Source organism: Delphinus delphis, chromosome 10 (assembly GCF_949987515.2).
Source record: "Delphinus delphis chromosome 10, mDelDel1.2, whole genome shotgun sequence".
Taxonomy (NCBI): Eukaryota; Metazoa; Chordata; class Mammalia; order Artiodactyla; family Delphinidae; genus Delphinus; species Delphinus delphis.
The window spans coordinates 36,148,960-36,176,929 of NC_082692.2; the positions used below are offsets into that span (position 1 = coordinate 36,148,960).

At 38.9% G+C, this 27,970-nt stretch overlaps 1 protein-coding gene across 5 annotated transcripts; it reads left to right on the forward strand.

Annotated features, from left to right (window-relative positions):
- GLO1 (glyoxalase I) lies at positions 1–27,938 on the forward strand. Of its 5 annotated transcripts, XR_009520826.1 has the most exons (8): positions 1–190; positions 12,014–12,096; positions 14,886–15,026; positions 15,886–15,953; positions 16,667–16,756; positions 19,390–19,525; positions 26,591–26,728; positions 26,884–27,938. XR_009520826.1 is itself a non-coding variant. In XM_060021887.1 (7 exons), the coding sequence occupies exons 1-6, from the start codon at positions 107–109 to the stop codon at positions 19,476–19,478; spliced, it is 555 nt and encodes a 184-aa protein (XP_059877870.1). In that variant the 5' UTR covers positions 1–106; the 3' UTR covers positions 19,479–19,525; positions 26,884–27,938. The 5 variants fall into 5 exon arrangements, 4 of the variants coding, with proteins under 4 accessions (XP_059877870.1, XP_059877869.1, XP_059877868.1 ...); XM_060021887.1 differs by lacking the exon at positions 26,591–26,728; XM_060021886.1 differs by lacking the exon at positions 26,884–27,938 and having other exon boundaries at positions 26,591–26,873.
- The last annotated feature ends 32 nt before the right edge of the window (positions 27,939–27,970 follow it).

Here is a 27,970-nt window from a genome sequence, read left to right on the forward strand (position 1 = left end):
CGTGGTGCGGTCTTGCGGGCGCTGGTGAAGGGAGCTTCGCGGCCGGCAGAGTGAGAGTAGCTGCTGCGTTCCTGGCCACCTTCGTCCGCGTTACAACAGTACGGCCATGGCAGAACCGCAGCCCGCGTCCGGCGGCCTCACCGATGAGGCCGCCCTCGGCTGCTGCAAAGACCCGGACCCCAGCACCAAGGTGGGCGCAGAACCTAATTCTCCAGAGTCGGGGCCTGCCGTGCGTGGCGCGACTGGGACCCCAAGGAGGGAGCAGTCCCTCGGGCTCAACCAGGCCTCGCTTGGGCTGGATGATTCGAACTCTGGATTCGAACCCCATCCTACCACCACTGCAGCTCTGCCCGCCTTGGGCGGATCGGAGTGGGCTGGGAAGAGGGCCAGTGGTGTCCGGTGGGGGATCTGGAGAGGGTCCGTTTCTTCAAGTTGTTTGAAAGACTGCGATCCTGCTTGCTTTAACTTGCTTGATTTGGGACGGTAACAGGAAACCATGGCTAACCCAGGGTCAGAGCTCATGTCTGTGGGTGTGCGTGTTCCCCAGGGCAATAGAGGTGGAGGGTAAGAAAAGAAGTTTCTGAACTCCAGTCTACGTTCGAAGGTCTACGGGCCGGCTTTTCCCAGCCGGGATCATTTTCTGTAACTGTCCTGGCTCCGCGTTTAACTCCTCCAAACCAATCTGATAGCTCCTGACTTTAGCCGCGCCCAGAATTTCCCTTTGGGTTTGGCCTTTCCGGTTGCTCACGGGTGCACTTTGCTCGGTGGCCCCAGGAGAGATTGGCAGAATCATGGAGCTTAGATCCGAAGGGAATCTTGGAAATTCCTTCACAGACCATCTCCTTGCAGCTGAGACCCAGTAAGAGGAATGACCAGTTGCATATGAAGGCTCTCATCCCTTCAGCTTGCTTAACAGGTCTATACTGAGAGTCATTGTAACTCACTCAGGTGTGGTGCCTCCGGGCGTTGTCAAGATCAGACCGGGCAGCCGCTCCGGGGGTTTACTCCAGTGTACTCATCACTGTCAGAAAACGCCTTTGTATGTATTCATTTGACTGGGGAAGTTCTAAAATCCCTGAAGTTTGAGTATGTGCTTTGTACAGACCTCTAAGACCGGTTGGTGACTTTAGTCCCTTCTTGCTCTTTGCCTTTAGGGTGAAGAGTCAGATACTTCTAATTGCTAAATCCTTTGACTAGCACCTGGTAGTACTTAGCTTAGGAAAAATGTTAGCCACTGCAAAATTAAGAGGGAAGAAGTAAATATATACATTTCCTCTCACACTTAATCTTACTTTTTATACTCTTTAATGTTAATACCTTGTTATTTCACATAATATAGATTATTCAGTGTAAATTAATTTCCCAGGTAACTGGGCATTTTATATACTGAACTATTAAAAAAATATTTGAAGGAGAGCTTGATAAAATTGATTGAGTACAATTCTTTCCATTCTTAATTTACACCTTTTTTTTTTTGGCTGCGTTGGGTCTTCGTTGCTGCAAGTGGGCTTTCTCTGGTTGCGGAGAGCGGGGGGCTACTCTTCGTTGCGGTGCACGGGCTTCTTATTGTGGTGGCTTCTCTTGTTGCTGAGCACGGGCTCTAGGCGTGCGAGCTTCAGTAGTTGTGGCTCGCAGGCTCAGTAGTTGTGGCTCGCCAGCTCTAGAGCAGAGGCTCAGTAGTTGTGACTCACGGGCTTAGTTGCTCCGCGGCATGTGGGATCTTCCGGACCAGGGCTCAAACCCATGTCCCCTGTATTGGCAGACGGATTCTTGCCACCAGGGAAGTCCTACACACTCTTAATTTATGTCAATTTCTCTTGATTAGAAGGTTTTTTTGTTTTTGGCCATGCCATGTGGTATGCATGATCTTAGTTCCCTGACCAGGGATCGAACCTGTGCCCCTGCATTGAGAGCATGGAGTCTTAACCACTGGACCTCCAGAGAAGTCCCAGTAATTATTTTTTGAGATTAGTTGTTTTGCACCCTAGAAGTACCGTATGGGGGACATAAAATGGAGTATATAATAGCAGCTGGGATATACTGAGTGTGCCAGGCCCCGGTTTGTTATTTTAAGTACATTACTTAATTTAATCCTCACAACAACCCTGTGAGGAAGGCAAAATTATCTCCGTTTTATATATAAGTAGACAATGGCACAGAGGTGTTGAGTAATTTGCCTAGCGAGGAACCCACACTCCCTATTGTGCTTCTAGAGTACTGACTACAGCAGTAATTTTGGAACTTGACATGAAGGAAAATAGAAAACCTAAATGAATTAATTCAGTCTGATCACTGATCATCTGCTATATGTAAAGAGCATGGTAGATACCTTGGGGGACATTCAAATGAACAAGATGAAGTTCCTCCCTTCACCAAACATACACCAACTCTAACATAAGATGGAACTGGGATTATGTGCTTTTGAAATTATAAAGCACTGTGGGAGCGCAGAAAGTAGAGATTTTCAAAGGTGGCATCTGTGGTATACACAGGGTATTTGGAGGCTGAAGACCTACGTTTGAATCCCCAATTCTATCATTGGCTATAGTGATCTTAGCAGGGTGTAAACAAAGCTGCTATAAGGATAAAATGTATCTATGATCTTTAAACTATGAAAAGCAATACAATTCAAGGTTGTATTTCAACTGTGGATATCAGGGAATGCGTCAAGCAGAAGGTGGGGGTGAGTCTAGGCCTTGAAAGATGGATGGGGTCCCAACATCACATGGGGGACGGTTACATGGGAGGGCATTCTAGGGGGAGGAAACATCTGAGCAAAAATGTGGTGAGATGGCAGAAAGATGCAATGTGGAGCATGTTCTGGAGAAATGAGTTACCTTGTTTTTGGTTCACGTTCAAGTTATCTAAGTGGTGGAGCAGTGGTGGAGAAGACTAGAATGGTAGGTTGGAGCCAGATCATGGAGAGAGCTTAGAATGTTACTTCTAAGAAAATCGAATTTTATATAGTTAGTGGGGAATCACTGAGGGATTCAAATCATTCTACAGAATAGATTGGAGGGATCCAAGCCTGGAGGTGATGAGAACACCTAAAAGGCTCTTCCAGAAGGTGAGAAAAGTGATGAGGGCCTGGTTTGGAAAGAAGAGAGAACAGCAGTGATAGAAAGTCAACTTGTTTGTTGATTATTTGCATCTTTGTCATAAAGGCAGACCAAAGAATGTACGGCTGCACCACCTTCTGGGCTGTCTTACTTAGCTAACTTTCTTCAAAGGCCAAGTGCTTCTTTTCCCAAGTAGTGATCTCCTGAAATACATTCTTTTTACTGTCTATCAGTGTCCTTTGATAAAATTATTTGGAGTCCCTTCCCACCTGAGTGGTAAATGATGAGGTCAGGGAAAACTTTCAGTGTTGGCGACACTTAAGCTGGGTTTTACCAAATCAAAGGAGGTAGCTAGGCAGAGTTGCGGGTAGGGGTTGAGGGAAGAAAGAATGGCAAGGAAGGAAGAAGGACAATGGCCAGATGGATGAATGACTGTTCTCGGCAGAGAGAACTGTAGTATATATAAAAGCACGGTGACATCAGAGAGCTGATGCAGGGACCTACAGGTATACAATGAGACTGAAGTTACAGGCAATAGGAGTTAAGGGGAAGGTACATAAAACAGTCATTGGGATGCTCAAAGAAAATATGAACATTCTCACTTGGTTCATTTGTTTTTCTCATCCTATGAAGATTTCTGTTTGGTAAATATGTTTTTTTAAATATATGCTTTATTATTATTATTTTATTTTATTAATTTATGTATATTTCTCTGTGTATACAATTAAAATATATATACGTTTATGATGGGGCATGCTCTTTTTTTTTTAACTGCTAAAGGTATGAAATCAAAACCATTTAAGGTGACCAGTTTAGTGGAGCGGTAATAAAAGATGAAGTTAGACAAGTATGCAGCAACTGCATGTGCTTCCTTTGGGGACTTTCTTCTAAAAGTTGTGAGGTACCACTGAAGGATTGATTTTTTTTTTTTAAATAGAAATTATTTATTTATTTATTTGTTTGTTTATTTTTGGCTGCATTGGGTCTTCGTTGCTGTGTGCGGGCCCTCTCCAGCTGTGGCGAGCAGGGGCCACTCTTCGTCGTGGCACACAGGCCTCTCACTGCGGCGGCCTCTCCCATTGTGGCTCCCGGGCTCCAGAGCGCAGGATCAGTAGTTGTGGTGCACGAGCCCAGCCACTCCGTGGCATGTGGGATCTTCCTGAACCAGGGCTCGAACCTGTGTCCCCTGCATTGGCAGGCGTACTCTTAACCACTGAGCCACCAGAGAAGCGCCTGAAGGATTGATTTTTAACCTAGAAATGACACAGTTGGCCTTTTGTTATAGAAAGATCAGTCTGGTACCATAATAGGAAGATCACTCTGGATTGCATTTGGGTTAGCCTGCAAGAAGCAGAGAGACCAGGCAGGCTTTGACAGTCGTCTAGGCAGGAAGTAGAGAGGACATGAGCCAGGTAGTAGTGATCTTTGGAAAGGCAAGGAGAAAGATTCCAGAGGGACTTGAGCAGTCAGGTTGATGGGACACTTGGATTGGATTACAGAGGGAGTGGCGAGGAAGGAATCTGAGAAGACTTCAGGGGTCTGACTTGGGCTGACACCCAAATCAGATTCTAGATGCATTCTAGAGTCATTCCCTGTTGGTGATGTAGGAGGGAATATTTATTTGGGCTGTAATTAATTTGATATTTTGACTCAGGTGGAAATGTTGAGTAGACTGGATGGAGATGTAAAACCAGAGCTGAGGTTAGAGGTATGGCTGCAAGATTGAAACTTCCCTTTTCTGAAGATGGAAGGTGGTAGAGGCAATGGAGATTTTGATTTTGATTCTGAGTAAGATTTAATATGTAAAGCTCCTTAGTAACAGTTCTAGAGAAATGAGTGTGTTCATCACTAGAAAGAGAATTTGAAAGGTAGGACACAAAGTCAAGAAACTTTTTTGCCACTGTTGTAGCTTTTTTTAAAAAATATATTATTTATTTATTTATTTATTTTTGGCCGTGGTGTGTCTTCGTTGCTGTATGCAGGCTTTCTCTAGTTGCGGTGAGCGGGGCTACTCTTCATTGCGGTGCACAGGGTTCTCCTTGCGGTGGCTTCTCTTGTTGCAGAGCACGGGCTCTAGGCATGTGGGCTTCAGTAGTTGTGGCATGCAGGCTCAGCAGTTGTGGCTCGCAGTCTCTAGAGCACAGGCTCAGTAGTTGTGGCACACGGGCTCAGTTGCTCCGCGACATGTGGGACCTTCCCGGACCAGGGATCAAACCCGTATCCCCTGCATTGGCAGGAGGATTCTTAACCACTGCGCCACCAGGGAAGTTCCCAGCATAATTCTTAAAAACCCTAGGATTTTCAGAATGGTTATGAGCATTGGCTTCAACTTCAAGTCACCAGCGTATTAGCTCCTAACAAGAGAATCAGCCTGTCCTTGGAAGCTTTGAAGGCATTGACTTCTCTCTAACTATGAAAGTCCTAGGTGATATCTTCTTCTAATATAAAGCTATTTCATCCACACTGAAAATCTGTTGTTTAGTGTTGCCACCTTCATTCATTATCTTAGCTATTTGGATAACTTGCTGCAGCTTCTACATCAGCACTTGCTGCTTTACCTTGTATTTTTATGTTATGGAGCTGGCTTCTTTCCTTAAACCTCATGAACCAACCACTGCTAACTTCAAACTTTTCTTCTGCAGCTTCCTCACTTCTCACAGCCTTCTAGCATTGAAGAGAGTTAGGGCCCTGCTCTGGATCAGGCTTTGGCTTGAGGGAATGGTGTGGCTGGCTTGCTCTTCTATCCAGACCACTAAAACTTTCTCCATATCAGCAATAAGGCTGTTTTGCTTTCTTATCATTTGTGGGTTCACTGGAAGAGCACTTTTCATTTCCTTCAAGAACTTTTCCTCTGCTTTCACAGTTTGGCTAACTGGTGCAAGAGGCCTAGCTTTCAGCGTGTCTCAGCTTTTGACACACCTTTCTCACTAAGCTTAATCATTTCTAGCATTTGATGTAAAGTGAGAGACATGCAACTCCTCCTTTCACTTGAACACTTAGAGGCCATTGTAGGGTTATTAATTGACCTAATTTCAATATTGTGTCTCAGGGAATAGAGAGGTCCGAGGAGAGGGAGAGAGATGGGGCAATGGTCTATCAGTGGAGCAGTCAGAACACACACAATTATCAATTAAGTTTGTCATCTTATGTGGGCATGGTTCATGGCACCCCAAAAGGATTACAATAGTGTCATCAAAGATCATTGATCACATATCACCATAACAAATACAATGAAAAAGTTTGAAATATTGTGAGAATTACCAAAATGTGGCACAGAGACATAAAGTGAGCAAATGCTCTTGGAAGAATGGCACTGACAGACTTGCTGGACACAGGGTTGCCACAAACCTTCACTTTGTAAAAAAAAAAAACACAAAAAACAAAAAAAGCAATATCTGTGAACTGCAACAAAGTGAAATGCAATAAAACAAGCTGTGCTTAGATAAAACAAAAACAGGAGGACTCTGAAAAGCAGAGAGAATGGCAGACTGGCTAGGGACCTTGAGACCCTAGGAATAACATGGTGGTATACACACACACACACACACACACACACACACACACACACACACGCTATGCAAAGAGTGTATGCAGAAACACTATAGATAAATCAAAATGGAATTATAAAAAAAAAATTCCAGTGACCCACAAGAAGGCAAAGATAAAAAGAAAGGACAAACAGAAAACAAAAATAAAATGGCCAATTTAAGCCCTAATATTTCAATAATTACATTAGATGTAAATATACCAATTAAGACAGATATTGGTGGAGTGGATTTAAAAGCATGCCTCAAGTTATCTATTTGTGAGGTGATGGGTGTTAACTAAATTTGTGGTAATCATTTCTCAACATATGTAAGTTGAAGTCATGCTGTATACCTTAACCTTATATAATACTGTATGTCAATTATATCTTAATAAAACTGAAAGAAAAATAAAAACATACCCCACCTATATGCTGTCTAAACAAAACTTACTTCAAATGTGATGACAGAGGCAACTAAAAGGATGGAAAAAGGTATATAAACATTAATCAGAAGAAAGCAGGAGTGGCTATATTGTTTCAAATGCAGTAGACTCTAGAGCAAAGACAGTTATCATAGAGAAGTACATTATATAATGATAATAGGGTCCATTGACTAAGAAGACATAGCAATCCTAAATGTGTGTGCCTCAAACAATAGAACTGCAAAAAATAAGTGAAGCAAAGACTGATATATGGAAGGAAAAAGAAAAATCCACAGTTTTAGTTGGAGACTATACTCCTCTCTCAACAATTGATTGAACTAGACAGAAAATTAGCAAGGATATAGACAAACTCAGCAACACCATCAATAAACAAGATCTAATCAAGATTTATAGAACATTACAGCCAGTAACAGCTGAATAGGGGCATACCTTGTTTGTATTGCACTTTGTAGATACTAGGTTTTTTTTACAAATTGAAAGTTTGTTGCAACCCTGCATGAAACAAGCGTGTTGGTGCTATTTTTCCAACAGCATTTGCTTGATTCTTTCTGTGTCACATTTTAGTAATTCTTGCAATATTTCAAACTTCCACTGTTATATTTGTTATGGTGATCTGTGATCAGTAACCTTTACAACTCACTGAAGGCTCACATGATGGTTAGCATTTTTTAGCAATAAAGTATTTTTAATTGAGGTATGTACATTTTTTTAGACATAGTACTATTGCACACTTAATAGACTACAGTATAGAGTAAACATACATGCACTGGGAAACCAAAAAATTTGTGACTTTTTTTTAAAAATATTTATTTATTTGGCTGCGCCGGGTCTTAATTGTGGCACATAGGATCTTCGTTGCAACATGCGGGATCTTTTAGTTGCAGCATGTGGGCTCCTTTAGTTGCATCATGCAGGCTCTTAGTTGCAGCATGCAGAATCTAGTTCCCTGACCAGGGATTGAACCCCCTGCACTGGGAACGTGGAGTCTTAACTACTGGACCACAAAGTCCCTGTGTGACTCTTCATTGTGATCTTTGCTTTGTTGCAGTGGTGGCAAACCCATGATATTACCGAGGTATGCCTGTATAGTTTTTTTTTCAAGTGCACACAGAAGAGATACCAAGGTAGACCATATCATGGGCCCTAAAACTAACTTCAACAAACTTGAAATAATTGAAATTATATAGAGCATGTTCAACCACAGTAGAATCAAACTAGACATCAGTAGCAGAAACATAACAGGAAAATCTCTAAAAACTTGGAAACTAAATAACACATTTCTAAATAATCCGTGGATCAAGAGGAAGTCTCAAGGGAAATTTTAAAAATTACATTGAACTGGATGAAAATGAAAAGAGCATCTCAGCTAAGACAGTGCTAAGAGGGAAATTTATAGTATTAAATGCATATATTAGGAAATAGGAAATGTCTTAAATCAAGAATTTGTTTCCTCCTCAAGAACCTAGAAAAAGAAGAGCAGAATAACGCAAAGCAAACAGAAGGAAGGAAATAATAAAGAGCAGAAATCAATGAAATTTAAAACAAATTAGAAAAAAATCAGTGAAACAGCTGATTCTTTGAAAAAAACCAACAGAATTAACAAACTTGTATCAAGACTGACAAGAAAAGAGAGAAGACACGAATTACCAATATCAGGAATGAAATAGGGGATACCACTACGGACTGCAGACAAGAGAAGGGTGATAAGGGAATACTGAAAACAGTTCTACATACATAAATTTGACAACTTACATGAAATACACCGATTCCTTGAAAAACACCAACTACCATAACTTACCCATATGAAATAAATAATTTGAATAGCTCTATAACATAAGGAAATTGAATTCATAATAAGCTTTTTAAAAAAATATCTTCAGTTCCAGATGATTTCACTGGAGCATTCTTCCAAACATTAAGGAAGAATTAGCATCAATTCTACACAATCCCTTCAAGAAAATTGAAGAGGAAGGAACACTTTTATTCATTTTATAAAGCTGTCATACTACCCTGATATCAAAACTAGGTGAAGACAGTACAAAAAAAAAGAGATATTACAGACCGATATCTTTCATAAGTATGGATGTAAAAATCCTTAACAAAATATTAGCAAATAGAATTCAGTGGTATATAAAAAGAATCGCATACCATGATCAAGTGAGGTTTACTCCAGGTATGCAAGGCTGGTTCAGTATTAAAAAAAATCACAGTAACTCCCCATATTAGGAAGCTAAAGAAGAAATATCACATGACAAAATTCAACACCATGATTTAAACACTTTTGTTTTTTCAGAAAAAATAGGAATGGGAGGGAACTTCCTCAACTTGATAAAGAGCATCTATGAAAAACTTAAGAGCTAACATTATACTAAATGGTGATGCTTTCTCCTTAATTTGGGGCAACAAGGCAAGTTTGCTCTCACCACTCTTATTTGACGTAGTGCTGGAAGTTCCAGCTGGTACAGTAAAGCAAAAAAGGAAATAACAGTCAGGCAGATTGGAAGAGAGAAATAAAACTGTCCCTATTTGCAGATGACATGATTGTCTACATAGGAATCTTAAGGAGTCTAAAAACCCTGGAACTAGTAAGTGAGTTCAGCAAGGTTGCAGAATACAAGATAAACATACAAAAATCAATTGGATTTCTATATATTAGCAAAGAACACATGAGCACCAAGATTAAAAATACAATACCATTTACAATTGCTCAACAAAATTAAATATCTAGGTATAACTCTATCAAACATGTACAGAATTTGTATGCTGAAAATTACACATCGTTGATAAAGGGAATCAAAATCTAAATAATGGAGAGACATACTGTGTTCATGATTGGAAGACTCAGCATAGCAAAGATGTCAGTTCTCCACAAATTGGTATACATGTTTAACACAGTCCCTATCAAACCTTTTCTCTTTAGATATAGTCAAGGTTATTCTAAAATTTATGTTGAAGGCAAAGAGAGTAGAATAACTAAATCTTGAAAAGAATAGGGTGGAAGGAATCAGTCTACCTGATTTTAAGACTCACTATATAGCTGCAGTAATCATTACTCCATGGTATTGTCAGAGAGATAGATATAGATCAGTGGAAAAGAGTAGAGAACCCAGAAATAGACTCACACTAATAAACCCAACACATTTTTCACAAAGATGCAAACGCAATTCAGTGGAGAAAGGACAGATTTTTTCAACAAATGGTGCTGTAGCAATTGGCCATCCATAGGTAAAAAATGAAGCTTTACCTGAGTTCACATCTTATACCAGAAAATCCATTTAGAGGTGCTCAAAGGGACCTTCACTTTGACCCTTTGGTTCACTCCCTGCTCCACTTTTTATAGTTTTGTCAGGATTACATTGTAGGCACGTAGTACATGTACTAGAAATATCCCTGATTGTACCTTTAAAGTTTTTCCACAGTAGTTTTAAATTAATTAGATTTGGAGATTGCCCACCCCGACCCTCACAAAAGACTGATTATTTCTATCATTCTTCCTTTTTATAAGGCAAAGGAGCAAATCTTTGTTACCTTGTAATCATCCCAGAAAACCCAAAGATAGTTTGAGCATAAAAGACATCTTTTATTATTCTGAATTTAGAGCATAATAAGGAAAAGACAAAGTTAAGAACTGTCTCATGAGACAAGACATCAACTTTAGTCTTTTTTAAATGCAAGATATATTTATTTCAAACAATATTTTAGAACCATAGCAATAAACAGTGATTTTTAGAAACTTTTAAAGAAAGGAACATTTTTCCAAGATCATTCAAGTGTTTATCAAAAGTAGCAGAGGTATTCTGTTACAGAGAGTTAGCAGAATATCTTGGTGATAAAAAGAAAACTGTTATCTGAGCATAGAATAACTTGATCATCTTATAAAAAGCAAGCCCTGCTTGTTTTTTTATATTGTCCAAATAATACTTTGGCAACAAAGGATTTACACACCTCTATTTTTTATGAATAACTCCACTAACATTGAATATACTTTTAATCTTTTTGGCATGTATAGACTCCTTTTTACAAGTTAAAAATGATTTTAGAGTTTATATTTGTGTTTTCTTAGAAATAATCTATCATGTTAAGTCTTCTCAGTCAGAAAAATGGTGTATCTTTCCATTTTTTAAACTATTTTTTCCAGCTTTATTGAGATAAAATTAACATATAAGGTGTATGTCATATACCATGGGCATGTCCAAGTGCTTCTAAAGCAGCGTTTTAAATGTCTTCATATATTCTATTATGCCTGAGTCATAATTTATCTATTTCTTCATTGTTAGAGGTAGGTTAGCAAGGTGGTTGAAAGCAAGGACTTTGGAACCAAACTGTTTGCACTGCAGTTTTTTCTCTGCCACTTACTTTCTTAGCAGTAAAATGGGGATGGTATAATACTTATCTCAGAGAGTAGTTGTGAAGATTATATAAGTTAATTTCTGTAAATCATTTAGAACAGTGTCTGGACCATAGTTACTGTGTAAATGTTGTGATGAATGTCTTTATACATAAATCTTTGTCCAAGTTTCTAATTATTTCCTTACATAGGTTTTTAGAAGGGCAACATTTTGATCGATGAGTATGAACTCTTTAAGACTTTTAAAGACTCTTCAGATCCAAATTGCTTCTTAGAAAGATTGTAGGATAGGTATAGGGTTAGGATAGGATAAGGATAGGGATAGGATAAACAGGGTTGTTGAACTTGTTTTACAGCACTTGGCACAGAGTCTACAGAAAAGAAAAACAAACAAACAAAACAACAACAAAAAAATCCTCTCTGACTAAGGTACCTGGATTTGAACATAGCCTTTATGGACTGAACACAGGTATTTAATAATAATAAAGCCATGATGGACTGAGGGGACAAAATTTCTTTCTTCTTAAACAGTGTGTTGCAATGGTGGACTGTTGGTATTTTGTTACAGGAAGCAAAATTAGTGTTGATAACAAGTAGTAAAAGTTAAAGGTGTTTAATATATATTGTTTCCCTTTAGGATTTTCTCTTGCAGCAGACCATGCTGCGAATTAAGGATCCTAAGAAGTCATTGGACTTTTATACTAGAATTCTTGGAATGACGTAAGTAAACTGTTTATTGGTGCCTATAATGTTTAAATACATAGCTTTGCAAATATAGGGAATGTTTTCAGATCCACTGTAAAAATGGATTAAAGTTTGCTTCAAAGGTCACAAAAGTCCTTTTGGCCAGGAGTCTGGGACTAGGCTTGACTGACTAGGGGTTCTGTCAGGTTCCTCTCCTCTATCCCAGCCAGGCTCACTGGGCAACATGACACCAATACTTGCATTTTCTCTGACTCCCTTCTCTCTAAGAGCTGCCAGTTAAATCCTTAATGTGTCCAGACTGTTTTGATGTTATGGCCACTTTTAGCCTCTTGTTTACTTCAGAAAAGATATAGCTATTAAGACACAATACTTAGAAAATGAATGAGTTTTAGGTAAACTCATTCATTTTCTAAGTTTTAGGTAAACTGGCCGTCTATTCCATTTTTATAGGATGTGTTCTCTTTTGCTGAATAGGTAATATTCACTGATCTTATAATCTTTAAGACATATTTCTTTTTCTTGATTTGTTTCCCAAAATAACATGAGGGTTTTTATTTGTTTTGGGTAATATAGATACATAAAGAATAAAGCAATCTTTAATTTACTGCCTAGATAACCTCCATTGACATTGAGAGAAAACTTCAAGTAATACAGTATATGTCTATGTTAGAAAATCTGACCAATTCTGAGAAATACAAAGTGAAAAGTGACAGCTTCCGTCCCCCAGTCCTCTTCAAAGATAACTGCTGTTAACAGTTTCTTATAATTCTTTCCAGAAAAAGTAGTTTTGTGTGTATTTATGACATATTTAAAGGGCAGAATGAAACCAGATTTACTGAACACGTGGTATTTGCCAGGCACTTTATATCTCATTTCGTTGTCTTTACAGTAGGTTTATGAGATAGCTTATATCCCTATTTTACATGGAAGGAAGAAACCAAAGCTTAAAGACATTAACTTAATGACCCCAGATTCCACAGTGGGCACATGGCAGAGCTGGAATTTGAATCCAGGTTTGATCAACTCCAATGTTGACCTTGTTTTTAAAGAGCCCCCAACTAGGGTACAACTTGACATTATATTGAAAGATATGCTGAGCTGAGAAAAGCAAGTTAAAACAGGTTCAAGTGTTCCATTTCCCATCTAATTGGTCCGTCTGCTTTGGTAGGTGCAGAGATAGTTTTCAGAATTGGAGTATTTGAGGTGTTTGATACATCATTATAAACAAGTTAGAGTAAATCTTATTTGTGATGAGTCAGTACATAGCTCTTAGTGGGCCAAGGCATATAACATGACAGTAATAAGTAAAAGATTTGGAACAGAACTCTAGAAACTTTCCATTTGCTATGCTGCAACGATTCCCTCTCGTTGATTTTGAATGAGGTCGTGTTTGAGCATTTAATCCTCCCTAATCTAAAGAAAATTGTATTATGTGTATCCTCATTCTACCCTACTCCTTGCAAAATAATCTTACCGTCTTTAAACTCAGTTTAGAGGCCACGACTTCAGTGAATCTTCTCAGAACCTCAGGATGAGTAATTCATCACGCACTCTCATCATCAGTCTCTCCTTTTCCACTGCTCTTTCCCCTCAACCTACAAAAAAGCTTAAGTCTTCTCTATTCTAGGATAATTCTTGCCCTACGCTCTCTTGCTGTCCTTCCCGTCATCATGACCATCTGTACAGGTAGACCACCACTTACTGTGTCACTTGCTCACCTCCCATTCTCCAGCTTCTGCTGTCGCATGCTGCTGAAACTGCCCTCACAGGACCTTTCCATATCTGCTCACCTCTTCTCAGACCTAATCCTGTCTGACCTTTCTGCAGTATTTGATACTGTAACCACTTTATTGTTGACATTCATGTCTTTTGTGATATTAATCTGTCCTTCTCTCTTAACACCTATCCTCAGTTTCCTAGGAGTTTTGGCATAGTAAGAACTCAATAAATTTATTTTTCTTTAACTCAATGTCGTATAGCTGAAAGAACAATAAGGTGTGATGTGTTATATTTTTCACTAAAAATAAATAAAATTTTCTTTTGAAGATACCTTTTGCCATTTATAAGCAAGTACCATAAATCCAACTAAGTTTCATTATATTTGAAGAATTGATGAATTACAAAAGTTTCCATTTTTATTTTTATTTTTTATTTTTTTTGCGGTCCGCGGGCCTCTCACTGTTGTGGCCTCTCCCGTTGCGGAGCAACAGGCTCCGGACGCACAGGCTCAGCGTCCGTGGCTCACAGGCCTAGCTGCTCCACAGCATGTGGGATCTTCCCGGACTGGGTCACGAACCCGCGTCCCTTGTATTGGCAGGCGGACTCTCAACCACTGCGCCACCAGGGAAGCCCAAAAGTTTCCATTTTAAAAAAAATTTTATTTCACTGATATATATAGATGAATAAATATTTTTAAATTAGACTTTTAAAAATTGATTTTCCTTGCTTTTTCTATTAAAACAGCCTCACCAGGCTTCCCTGGTGGCGCAGTGGTTGAGAGTCCGCCTGCCGATGCAGGGGACGCGGGTTCGTGCCCCGGTCCAGGAAGATCCCACATGCCGCGGAGCGGCTACACCCGTGAGCCATGGCCGCTGAGCCTGCGCGTCCCGAGCCTGTGCTCCGCAACGCGAGAGGCCACAGCAGTGAGAGGCCCGCGTACCGCAAAAAACAAAACAAAACAAAAAAACCCAGCCTCACCACGTACAGCTCTTATTCTTAGTAGAACTTGAATATTGTTATGTTGATTTTAGTATGAATCAGCTTTTCCTATTGTTAATTGATTCAGACTTGTTGTTTAATTTCAGACTACTCCAAAAATTAGATTTTCCCTCTATGAAATTTTCACTCTATTTCCTGGCTTATGAGGATAAAAATGACATCCCAAAAGATAAAGATGAAAGAGTAGCATGGGCATTCTCCAGAAAAGCTACACTTGAACTGACACAGTGAGTATGAGTTTTTATTTTGTTTATATACTCTACATTTTTTTGAAGCTTATTTTTTTTTAACTTTTTTTCCTTTCTTATCAGCTTAATTCAAACCAGGTCTACCTAATCACTTTCAACTTGTAACAGTATGTTTGAGTATTTTATATGGATCTTATGGTCTTTGTATTGTTCTTGTGGCATGGATAGGGCAAGTGAGATCATTTGCCTTTTAGACAGAGAATATAAGACTGAAATGGCAAGATATTTTTCAAACGGTAGCTAATGAATGTTTAGGTACTGTAAGTAAGGTCTTCATAATTTCAGTATTTTTGTTGAAATTGGCATTCCCCTTCTTTCTTTTTTATTCTTTATGTTGTTTCTGTGCACCCGCTAAAAACTATCAAAAGAGCATTTGTTTCAGGGTGTGTGATTTAATATGTCCCCTGATTCAAAACAGCCCTGGAATCAGAAAGACCTAGACATGAGTCTTGGCTCTGACAATACCTCTGCGACCCTAAACAAGTTATATCACCTCCCTAAGTGGCAGTCTCATTTATTAAATGGAGATACTCAGATCTAGCCCTTGGAGCTGTTCTGAGGACTTAAAGAAGTATAAAGTACTTAGCACAAGAAATGATAGTTGCTATTATTATAATTATTGTTCTTATCCAGATGCCTAGTTTTATTGTCTCCTTAGTCATTCTTTGCCCATTTGCTCTTTCTATAGTTGAAAACTTAATATTTACAGTAACAGAGATTAGACCAAGTATATTAAGTAGCATATATACATGGTAAGATTTCAAAGATTGTTGCAGCTTTCTTTTCAGAATATCTGTTCTCCAGGTCACTTGTAATTATGTTTTTCCTCCTTTTGTAGCAATTGGGGCACTGAAGATGATGAGGCCCAGAGTTACCACAGTGGCAATTCAGACCCTCGGGGATTTGGTATGTTTGCCTATTTGTGTGTAATAAACATGGATTTGTGTGATTTTTCCACGTGTACCTATTTATGATTGTAAGCAATCTAAAACATTAAGTATAATCAATTTGTTAGGAGTATGGTTATTTTTATTTTCCACAAATAATTTTATTTAGGAGTTGTTTAATTTCATCATCTCAGTCTAAACTTTTTATATTTACTGTCTCACAATGATTTTACTTTTCAGTTTCAGTATTATATTTCCAGTAGATGTTTTAATTTAAAAAACAGAAAAACAAAAATGATGGTTAATAATAATCCCAATTTCTGCCAGCATACACTTCTGCCTTGATCTCAAATCTCTCAACCAAAACAAGAGTATTACCAATTTAAATTGGCTGCTGTGTAGTCAGTATCAATAATAAGCCCATTAAGCATGAATAAATGGTTACTCTTTTGTGTTGTAGGTTATTCTTAACAGATCAAACTATTTATGAGCCAGTATTGGGCTATGTTAAATAATGTATAATTCAGAGCAACTAATTAATTTATTATACCCAGCCAGTTAGATTCTTGTTCTTTAATGTATTATAGGTTTTGAACCAGCTTGATTCAGTCTGTTTTCAGATGCCTTATGTTTTGAAATAAACTAGTTTTGGAAGCCACTTGTGGCACATGGGTACCCTGTTGTAATTTTTCCTTCTTTCTCTCTGCCTTGTTTTGGGGGTGATTACCTAAGGTCACATTGGAATTGCTGTTCCTGATGTTCACGGTGCTTGTAAAAGATTTGAAGAACTGGGAGTCAAATTTGTGAAGAAACCTGATGATGGTGAGTCTGCTACTTGTTTTCTTCAGGCCTATGTTTAGTTATATAACATTTACTAAGTACCCACAGAGGGTACTGTTGTAATAAAATCATTTTGGTTGCAAGTAACTTGGAATTCTACTCCAGCCAGCTTAAGGAAAGAAGGGAAATGATTGGAAGAATACCTAGTTATCTCAGGGAACTGAAAGGCAGCACCTAGGGTGGCTTCACATGGGACTAATCACAGGATCTAGAGAGCTGTCAAGGACCTAGGCTCTCTCTCCACCCCTTGACCCTACCATTCTCTCAGTGACCACCAGCTTTTGCTCTCTCGGGTATATCTCACCACCCAAAAAAGTAAGTTCCTTAAAGTCTGTTTCATCTGCTGTTAATGTAACTACACCAAGTCTCTTCAGTTAATAATTTCCTGAATTTTTTTTCATCCTTTTTCAACCTTCGCGTGTCCTTCAGTTTTAGATATATCGCTTGACATAGTATATATCTGGATTTTGTTGGATTTACATGTGTTATAATTATTTTATTTAGATCTGTTTTTGCCACCATAATTTATTATTTAATTTTCATTTGAAATATTTCACTGTTTCATTTCAATCCTTTTTTTTTTTTTCAATTAGGAGATTTGATATCCAAATATCCTCCTCCCTAGTAAGGAAAGAACTTGCTTCCCTCTACCTCCATTATGTTGCTGTTACTCAGGCTGGGATATTATTGATTTATTTTTCCTTTTTCTTTGGCTTTGGCTTTTTATTTTAAGGTAATAAATATATCAATGTATATATTTTTTCTCCATAGATCTCTTGCAGCATCTTTCAGATTTTTCTCTTCCTTTATTAAGTACCTCAACCAAAACTGTTTTTAAAGGGTTTGTGAGGCAAAACTCTTGAAGCTCTGTATGTCCCAGAACCATGCCTTTATACATATGAATGACAGTTTTGTTGACTGTAAAATCTTAGGTTTATTTTCCTTCAGTCTTGAAAGTACATCTATATTGTCTTATTTTTCCCATCCAGTGTTGCTGCTGAAAAATCTGATTTGTGTTCCTTCATATAGTTTCTTCTGTTTTGTTCTAGAGGCTTTTTATATTTGTTATTTCTTTGTCCTTGCCTTCCTTCTGGGAGATTTCTTCAAACTGGCATACCAGTTAGCTAATTTTTCCTCAGATGTATCTGTTCTTATATTTATCTTCTGTATTCTCACCTATTATGTAATTAATTTCAGCTATTATGATATTGATCCTGAATTTTTGCTGGGCTCCTTTAATATTTTCTTGTTCTTGTTTCATATTGGTCGTATTGAATATTCCTCGTTGCTTTTACATGTCTTAATAGTTATTGGTCCCTATTGATCTAATATTTGTTCTTCTGTTTGAATGTATAATCCATTGTTTGTTTTATAGTTATATTCCTCAAATTCTTATTATTTTGGTCTCAGAGGTTTTTTGTTTTTTTGTTTTGAAACTGAAACCATTAGCTATTCCAAACATCAGGCAGTGTGAATGGGGGAAGGCCAGACCTCAGTCCTTAAAAATCCACATGTTCTCAGGGAGATGTGCTGAGCAGAGAGAGAAAATAAGAGTTAAACAAATACTTCACATTCTGTAGTCAGATCCTTTTCCCCCACTTTGTCCCTGATGGAGTAGTAGTATTAGTAGGAGACACTTCTGGGATTGTCTTTCCCTCACCCTGGTTGTGGGGAAAGTGAGATCAGTTGGTACCCACCTGTCTTTCTGCCCTTATCTACTCCTGAGGACATTTGAACCAGTAGTTTCAACCCCCCACCCCCACCCCGTGGGAGTAGCTGCTAATGCCCAAGGCACTGGAAGAAGCAAGAGCCAAACTAACAAAACTCCTGTTTATTCTCCCACAGCCTTGTGGTCCAGCCAAAAGTACCCCCTTCCACACAAAGCAGTTTAAACAGTTACTACCCCACCCCCACCATTCCTCTCCCCAACTATCACTTCAGGGGCATTGTACTTTTTTTTTTTTTTTTCCTATTTTTTTAATCTGTGTTCCTCTGGGGTTGATCTTGAAGAAAGGAGCCAGAGATAGGAGTCAACTACTTCAGCATCTCGGTACCAAAATAAATTTCCGAGGTCACATTTTTCCATTTAAGCAAAGAACTCTACTACTAGACCTACTAACCTCTCAATCCCAGTTTTGAATTCCTGGGAGAAAGAATCTGATTGGCAGAGCTTGGGTTACACAGAATAGTGTATGACCTAAGCATCTCGGTCCTTTGGCTGTGTAGATAAGCCATGCTACCTCCTCCCTTGAGCACCTATCTATTTCCTTTATCCTCTTTAAAATAAGACAATTTCTTTGACTACTCAGCTAGTAGCATGAAGTGATAATGTGCAGGTGAAATAAATACCTGATACTTACAAGATGCAGCCAGTCCCACAGTTTATTTCAGGAGAGTTGGTTTACAGCTATGTGTAGAAGATAAAATATGTCATTCTGAAAATCGTGCATCTGGGCAACACCGACAATAGAATTTTTTTAAGTTAAAACTATAAACAAAACAATGTAATTAACTAAAATGCAAATTAAAAATTGAATTAATAAAAAATGTATTTAAAATTTTTAAGGTTTTTTTTTTAAAGTCCTTTCAATAATGAAAATCATTTTGTTTTACAGGTAAAATGAAAGGCCTGGCATTTATTCAAGATCCTGATGGCTACTGGATTGAAATTTTGAATCCTAACAAAATGATAACTATTATTTAGTTCTGTGAGAATGCTGCTTTGAGATTTCAGTGAAGACATTGTGGAAGGTAAAAAAGGAGACAATGTGATTCAAGATATTCATTTAACAGAAGCAACTAGGACTGATGGATTATTGTCTGAATTCAAATTGTTCTTAAGTCTATTTCCCTTTCCTATTTCAGCTATGTTTTTCACCTAACTGTTCAGTCATTCTAGTTTTAAAGTAGTGCTTTGTCTTATGTCCTTGAATGTAGTTGTACAACTACTTTTTTAGGCAATAATTAGAACAATTCCGTTCAGAGGCTGCATTTGCCTTCTATCTTCTGACGAGATACAAGTCTGCAAGTCTGCCTTTGAATCATCATTTAAAAAAAAAAAAAACCACTTAATATGCTTTGTTGTGATTACCTTCTGAGGTTTCAGTTCCTCAGAAGTAACTTCAGAATGGGAAGTAAAGAACCCCAAACAAAAATGAAGCTTCATGTATATTTCAAATAGTATAAAGTTTATTTTACAAAAGAAAAGTTACTCTTGGGAGAAATTCAGAATTATGCTGACAAGGATGTGGATAGAAAAACTAATTTCTTCTCGTTACAAAGTACTTTGAAAGTTGAAGGACTAACCTCTTTATTTTGGGATGGGGAAGAGGATGGGAATATTACATACTGGGTATGCAGACACGGACTAGGCTGTCACATACTTTATCTCCCTTAATCCTCCACAGTATCCTGTGAGATAGAAAGTAGGCTGGACATGCAAAATAACTTTAATGAATCCAAGGCAATATAAATAGGCTAAGGACTCAAGATCTCATCATCATTTTTAGTATTTAGATTATACCTCAAAAATTAGTACCTTGGGGCTTCCCTGGTGGCGCTGTGGTTGAGAATCTGCCTGCCAATGCAGGGGACACGGGTTCAAGCCCTGGTTCGGGAAGATCCTACATGCCACGGAGCAACTAAGACCGTGTGCCACAGCTACTGAGCCTGCGCTCTACAACCCGTGAGTCAAAACTACTGAAGCCTGCGTGCCTAGAGCCCGTGCTCTGCAACAAGAGAAGCCACCGCAATGAGAAACCCGTGCACAGCAACGAAGAGTAGCCCCTGCTCACAACTAGAGAAAGCCCGCGTGCAGCAACAAAGACCCAATGCAGCCAAAAATAAAATAAATAAATAAAAAAAAAATTAGTACCTCACAGTACCTCCTTCACTAGTGTTCTTTGTAAAAACCTTCAAAGAGTTTGAGCATTGTCCTCTCAGCTTTCGAGCCTGAGTACCACGGTGAGGAAGAAGCAGTGGAGGAAGTCTGGAGCATGCGGCTGCTCTGGGGGTGCCTGGTTGTCCCTGTGCAAGTGGTGCTTGTGTTTCTTGTGAAGAGCCCCTACCCCAAGGTCTTCCAGATGCCAGTAATTATTCAGGATAAATTATGTTCAGTGATAACATAACTTAGTTATCAGAAATCAGCTCAGTGGTCTTCCCTGCCATGATTGACTTTTTTTTTTTAATTTTTAAAATTTATTTATTTATGGCTGTGTTGGGTCTTCGTTTCTGTGCGAGGGCTTTCTCTAGTTGTGGCAAGCGGGGGCCACTCTTCATCGCGGTGTGCAGGCGTCTCACTATCGCGGCCTCTCTTGTTGCGGAGGACAGGCTCCAGACGCGCAGGCTCAGTAATTGTTGCTCACAGGCCCAGTTGCTCCGCGGCACGTGGGATCTTCCCACACCAGGGCTTGGACCCGTGTCCCCTGCATTAGCAGGCAGATTCTCAACCGCTGTGCCACCAGGAAAGCCCCATGATTGACATTTGATAGGTTTTAAAAAACAAACTGATTTTGAAAATCTCTTATGGCACAGATAATAAGAACATCCAGTTTGTGGTTTAACTACATCTGGATTTTTTGTGGACTCTAGTGGAAGACCTTTGGATAGGCCTTGCCAACTGTGCTTACACTGCTAGAAGCACTTTCATTTCCTTTTTGGATGGAATGGATTTATGTGAGCAGTTCAAACAAAAAGCAGTACTTATAGACTGAAGTAAAATAAAATTTTAGAAAAGACTGTGTTTAGTTTGTAAACTTCTATCCAGCATGTTCTTTTTAAAAAAAATCTGCCCTTGGGGAGTACTGCAAGGATTTTTGAAGGGGCTTGCAGACTCATTGAGAACTGGGAATAGTTGTAATTCTATACATCAGGCAAAGCACATAATTTCTATGGATAAGGAAGGGTCGGGAAGATGAGAAGAGGAAAGTAAATGGATAAAGGGTTTTGGTAGAAAAAGTGCAGAGAAGAAGAGAAGACAAATATCAAAAATGAGTCATGGAAACCAGTGCTGGTACATTTTGGGTACTAGCATTACCAAGTGGGAGGGTTATTAGATTCATAAATTTAGTCATTTAAACCTTTTTTCCTCAGAAAGAAGCCTTCTCTACTTGCTAAGTAAAACTTGCCAAAAGATAGCCCTTGCTACTCTTTAAATCTGATCCCTGTATGCATTGAAAAAATATGTATTGTATCACTGGGCCTTGCTAGGGATTAGAACAATTCACTTCTAAATTAATTTATCTGAGCAGCAGTGACATGAAAGGGTGAATTAGAGCACAAGAAGTTTTCTTCTTTTCCATTATTGGACAGCCAGACTGTATAGCTTACTGTTAATGTAAAATAAATCAGTTGCTCATGAACCCTACATGAGACTCAGTTATAATACATATGGTCTGAATAGGAGCTGATGACTGTGAGAGAATCGCTACGGCTTCCCCATATAGCATTCTGACCAGGACTGCGTACAGTGTATATAAATATTCCTTGGCAACACAACTGCCTGTGAAGAGGGTTATATCGGTAAAGATGCATGCTGCTGACAATAAGAAAAGACCTGGGCTTCTCTGGTGGCGCAGTGGTTGAGAGTCCGCCTGCCGATGCAGGGGACACGGGTTCGTGCCCTGGTCCAGGAAGATCCCACATGCTGCGGAGCGGCGGGGCCCGTGAGCCATGGCCGCTGAGCCTGCGCGTCCGGAGCCTGTGCTCTGCAATGGGAGAGGCCACAACAGTGAGGGGCCCGTGTACCGCAAAAAAAAAAAAGAAAAGAAAAGTCCTAACTCTATCAGATGTAACAAGCACTTCAGAAGTTCTGGAATTAGTTGATAGAGGGTTCAGAACAATCAGGCACTCTGGTTTCCTTCTATCTTTGCCAAACTGTCATTCTCAGCAGTTGTTTGGGGGGCTAATAATACCTGTGATCAAAAACGCCTACTATGAGGACTTCCCTGGTGGCGCAATGGTTAAGAATCCGCCTGCCAATGTAGGGGACACGGGTTCGAGCCCTGATCCGGAAAGATCCCACATGCCGCAGAGCAACTAAGCCCGTGTGCCACAACTACTGAGCCTGCGCTCTAGAGCCCGTGAGCCACAACAAAGAGTAGCCCCGGCTCACTGCAACTAGAGAAAGCCCGTGCACAGCAACGAAGACCCAACGCAGCCAACAATAAATAAATTAATTAATTAAAAAAAAACCAAAAACGCCTACTATGATTCCAGGTGTCACTGTACAATGTCCAGTGAAAGAAAATAACCTGTTTTTCCTTTTGTGTCTTTAATGAGTGTAAAACCTTTCTCAAAGCTCATCAGCAGAATTCTCCTTATGTCTCAAACCAGAATTGGGTCACTCGCTTGGCTCTAATCATTGACAGAGGGACTGAGACCACTCTGACTTAGATCGTATTTACTGCAGTTACCTACATGAGGGTAGACACCGCATCCAAACTGAAACTGCCAGAATGAAGGAGCAAATAAGGGCTTCTGAAAAGGCGAAACAGAAGCTGCAACAGGGTGAAATTAAATATTGAAAACTTAGTGGGTGCAAGCGTGCTGTAAGAAATCAGAAGACATTTCCTGCCCTCAAAGAACTTGTTCTGAGATTGTGGTTCTCTATACCAGACTTACCAAACCCTCCTTATTATAACATGGGAACGTTTATAACATCTATCACACCCACTATCCTAAAACAAAATTCATATATAACTTACCTATATACACAGTTTCAAAAAGGATCAGTCCAATGCCTTTATTGTAATAAAAAGGAGAAATAAATCAATTTTTAATAAAATATGCATTTCAATATGTAAATGCCCAGATACTACTACACTAGAAAACAATGAAGTAGTCAGGTGCTTTCTCTTATATATGGAAGAAGTAAAACTGTTCAATAGCGTACTGATAACTCTATTTGGTATTTTAAAATAGAGACTAAATTCATGATTCCTGAAGAGCTATAATGTTACAACTTTATTTACTTATTTATTTTTTTGGCCACGCCACGTGGCATGGGGAAATCTTAGTTCCCCAACCAGGGATCAAACCCATGCCCCCTGCAGTGCCCTCGAAGTCTTAACCACTGAACCGGCAGGGAAGTACCAGTGTTACAACTTTAAATGCATACTGATAACAGGTGTGTTTTATTGGTCACTCAAAGAAATTGAATGATGTTACTGTTGGAAACACCATTTTCCAAAATGGTGATCAATTCTCATGGAGGTTTTGAATAAAAGAATAATATTCCTTCTGTTTATAGGGTAGTTTTGTCCCCAGTGAATATTAAAATTATACATACAAATAAGTAAAATGGAAGTTCTAGGCTCAGAAGATAAAAGCAGATGTTATAATTTTTTAATTGACATAACATTGTGTAAGTTTAAGGTGTGCAGTATGTTGATTTGATACCACCATAGGGTTAGTAACACCTCTATCATGTCACATAATAATCAATTCTTTATTGTGATGGGAATGATTAAGATCTAGTCTCTTAGCCTAGAAATCAACTACAAGAAAAAACTGCAAAAAACACAAACATGGAGACTAAACAATATGCTACTCAATAACCAGTGGGTCACTGAAGAAATCAAAGAGGAAATTAAAAAATATCTGGTGACAAATGAAAATGGAAACACAATGATCCAAAATCTATGGGTTACAGCAAAAGCAGTTCTAAGAGGGAAGTTTATGGTTACAGAGGCCTACCTCAGGAAATAAGAAATCTCAATCTAACCTTACACCTAAAGGAAAAGAACAAACAAAACCATCCTTGGCTAGCACTTCTGCTAGTATATAGGTGGTGACCCTGGTGGAGTGACCCAGACTGTCATCTCTGAGGGGTCTGAGCCCCTGGATGACATGTCCTTTTCAGACCAGCCAGGGTTGCTGCACTTGTCCATTTGCCTTTAAAACTGGGCATGAGCATACCAACAGGCACCTAAGTGGGTCACATGGTTGCTAAGCATACTCCTGGCTGCCCCCATTGTGTAGCAGCAGCCCCACTTCTTCCTAATGATAAGGGTCACTTGCTACTGCCGGAATGGTGATTCTTCTTGTCCAAAGTAACAGGGCAGCAACCAAAGCTTAAAAGTAATGGGATTAATCCCAAAGCAACCTACAGATTCAATTAAAAAACTATCCAAATCTTAGTGACTTTTTTTCAGAAATGGAAAAATTCAAACTAAAATTCACATGGAATCTCAAGGGACCCCAAATAGCCAAAACAATCTTGAAAAAGAAGAATAAAGTTGGAGGATTCACACTTTCTGATTTCAGAACTTACCACAAGCCTTCAGTAATCAAAACAGCATGATACTGGCATAAAGACAGACATATAGACCAATGGAATAGCATAGAGCGCAGAAACAAACCCTCACACATATGTCAAATGATTTTTGACAAGGATACCAAGAGCATTCAGTGTGGAAAGGACAATGTTTTCAACAAATAGTTCTGGAAAAACTGGATATCCACACACAAAAGAATGAAGTTGGACCTTTATCTTATATCATCCGTAAAAATTAGCTCAGAATGGATCAAACAAATGTAAAAGCTAAAAGTATAAAACTCTTAGAAGAAAACATGGGGGAAAGCTGCATGACATTGGACTTGGCACTAACTTCTTGGATATGATACCAAAACAAACAGGCAACAAAAGAAAAACATAGACAAATTGGACTTCACTAAAATTTAAAACAAATTTACCTGCTTTTTTTTTTTTTTTTTTTTGCTGTACTCCCGTTGCGGAGCACAGGCTCCGGACGCGCAGGCTCAGCGGCCATGGCTCACGGGCCCAGCCGCTCCGCGGCATGTGGGATCTTCCCGGACAGGGGCACGAACCCGTGTCCCCTGCATCAACAGGCGGACTCTCAACCACTCCGCCACCAGGGAAGCCCAATTAAAACAAATTTAAATTTAAATTAAAGGACACTATCAACAGAGTGAAAAGGTAACCCACAGAGTGGGAAAACATACTTGAAAATCACATCTGATAAGGAGTTAATATCCAGAATATATAAAGAACTCCTCCAATACAACAACAAAAACAACCCAGTTAAAAAATGAGCAGAGGATTGAAAATCAAAACCACAATGAGATACCATTTGCACCTATTCAGGTAGCTATTATATATAAATGAAAACAAAAACAAAATAACAAGTGTTGACAAAGATGTGAAGAAATTAGACCCCTTGTTCACTGCTGGCGGGAATGTAAAACAGTGCAGCTGCTGTAGAAAACAGTATGGCAGTTCTTCAAAAAATTAAACATAGAATAACCGTATGTTCAGCAATTCCACTTCTGGATATATACCCAAAAGAAAACAGAGACTCAAACTGATATTTGTACACCAGTGTTTGTTAGCAGCATTATTCACAATAGCCAAAAGGTGGAAACAACCCAAATGTCCATTGATGGATGAGTGGATAAATGAAATGTGATATATACATACGATGGAATGTTATTCAGCCTTAAAAAGGAATGAAATCCTGAAACATGCTACAACATAGATGAACCTTGAAGACGCTGGGCTAACTGAAATAAATCAAACACAAAAAGATAAATACTGTGTGATTCCATTTATATGAGATACCTAGAATAGTCAAATTCATAGAGACTGAAAGAATGGTGGTTTCCAAGGATTGGAGGGAAAAGGAAATGGGGAGTGATTGTTGAATAGGTACAGAGTTTCAGATGGGGAAGCTGAAAAAGTTCTGGAGATGGATGATGGTGATGGTTTCACAACAATGTAAATGTACTTAATGCCATTGAGTTGTATACTTAAAAATGGTTAAAATGGTAAACTTCGTTTTGTATATTTTACCACAGTAAAAGAATTAATGGGACTCATATTGTGTGCCCTGGTGAAAGTGTCTCACTTTTTAGAAGGACCTCTAGACAAGCAGAACCTGGAGTTGTGGGGATAGGAAACACAAATTCTCCAAGAAGATAACTGGAGCAATGGTGGTAAGAGGGGCTGCTTATATTTTCCACCGTAGTTGCTGAACCCATATGATACCTATTGGGAGTATAGTACTAATCATGATAATTGATTTTGGGTATATAATGTGTCCCTTCGGTTTTTAAGTAAAAATAAAAGACACGTTTTTCATTTTCACCAGGAACTTTATTGAACAACATATCCACCCTTTTGTTCCACTACCTTCTGCCATTTTTCAGGCAACTTCATAATTCCATCTTCCCAAAACTTTTAATCTTTTTGAGCAAAGAACTGTTCCAGCTGCCTTTTACAGTCTTCCAGGGAATTGAAATTTTTTCCATTAAGAGAATTTTGTAAAGACCGAAATAAATGGAAATCCGAAGGTGCAATGTCTGGTGAATACAGTGGATGAATCAGAACTTCCCAGCCAAGCTGTAACAGTTTTTGCCTGGTCATCAAAGAAATATGTGGGCTTGCGTTATCCTGATGGAAGATTATGCGTTTTCTGCTGACTAATTCTGCACGCTTTTTGTCGAGTGCCGCTTTCAGTTGGTCTAATTGGGAGCAGTACTTGTTGGAATTAATCATTTGGTTTTCTGGAAGGAGCTCATAATAGAGGACTCCCTTCCAATCTCACTATATACACGACATCACCTTCTTTGGATGAAGACTGGCCTTTGGTGTGGTTGGTGGTGGTTCATTTCACTTGCCCCATGATCTCTTCCATTCCACACTGTTGTACAGTATCCACTTTTCATTGCCCATCACAATTTGTTTTAAAAACAGAACGTTTTCATTATGTTTCAGTAGAGAATCACATGTGGAAATACAGTCAAGAGGGTTTTTTTGGCTTAACCTATGTGGAACCCAAACATCAAAGCAATTCACATAACCAAGCTGGTGCAAATGATTTTCAATGCTTGGTTTGGATATTTTGAGTATGTCCGCTATCTCCCGTGTGGTATAACGTTGATTGTTCTCAATTATTGTTTCAATTTGATTGCTATCAACTTCAACGGGTCTACCCAACTGTGGAGCATCGTCCAGCGAGAATCTCCAGCACGAAACTTTGCAAACCACTTTTGACACCTTCGATCCATCACGGCATCTTCTCCATACACTGCACAAATCTTTTTTTTGTGTTTCAGTTGCGTTTTTACCTTTCTTGAAATAATAAAGCATAATATACCAAAATTGTTGCTTTCTTCTTCCATATTCAATATTAAAATGGCTACACCAAAATTCACCAATTTTGATGTCTTTTTTTA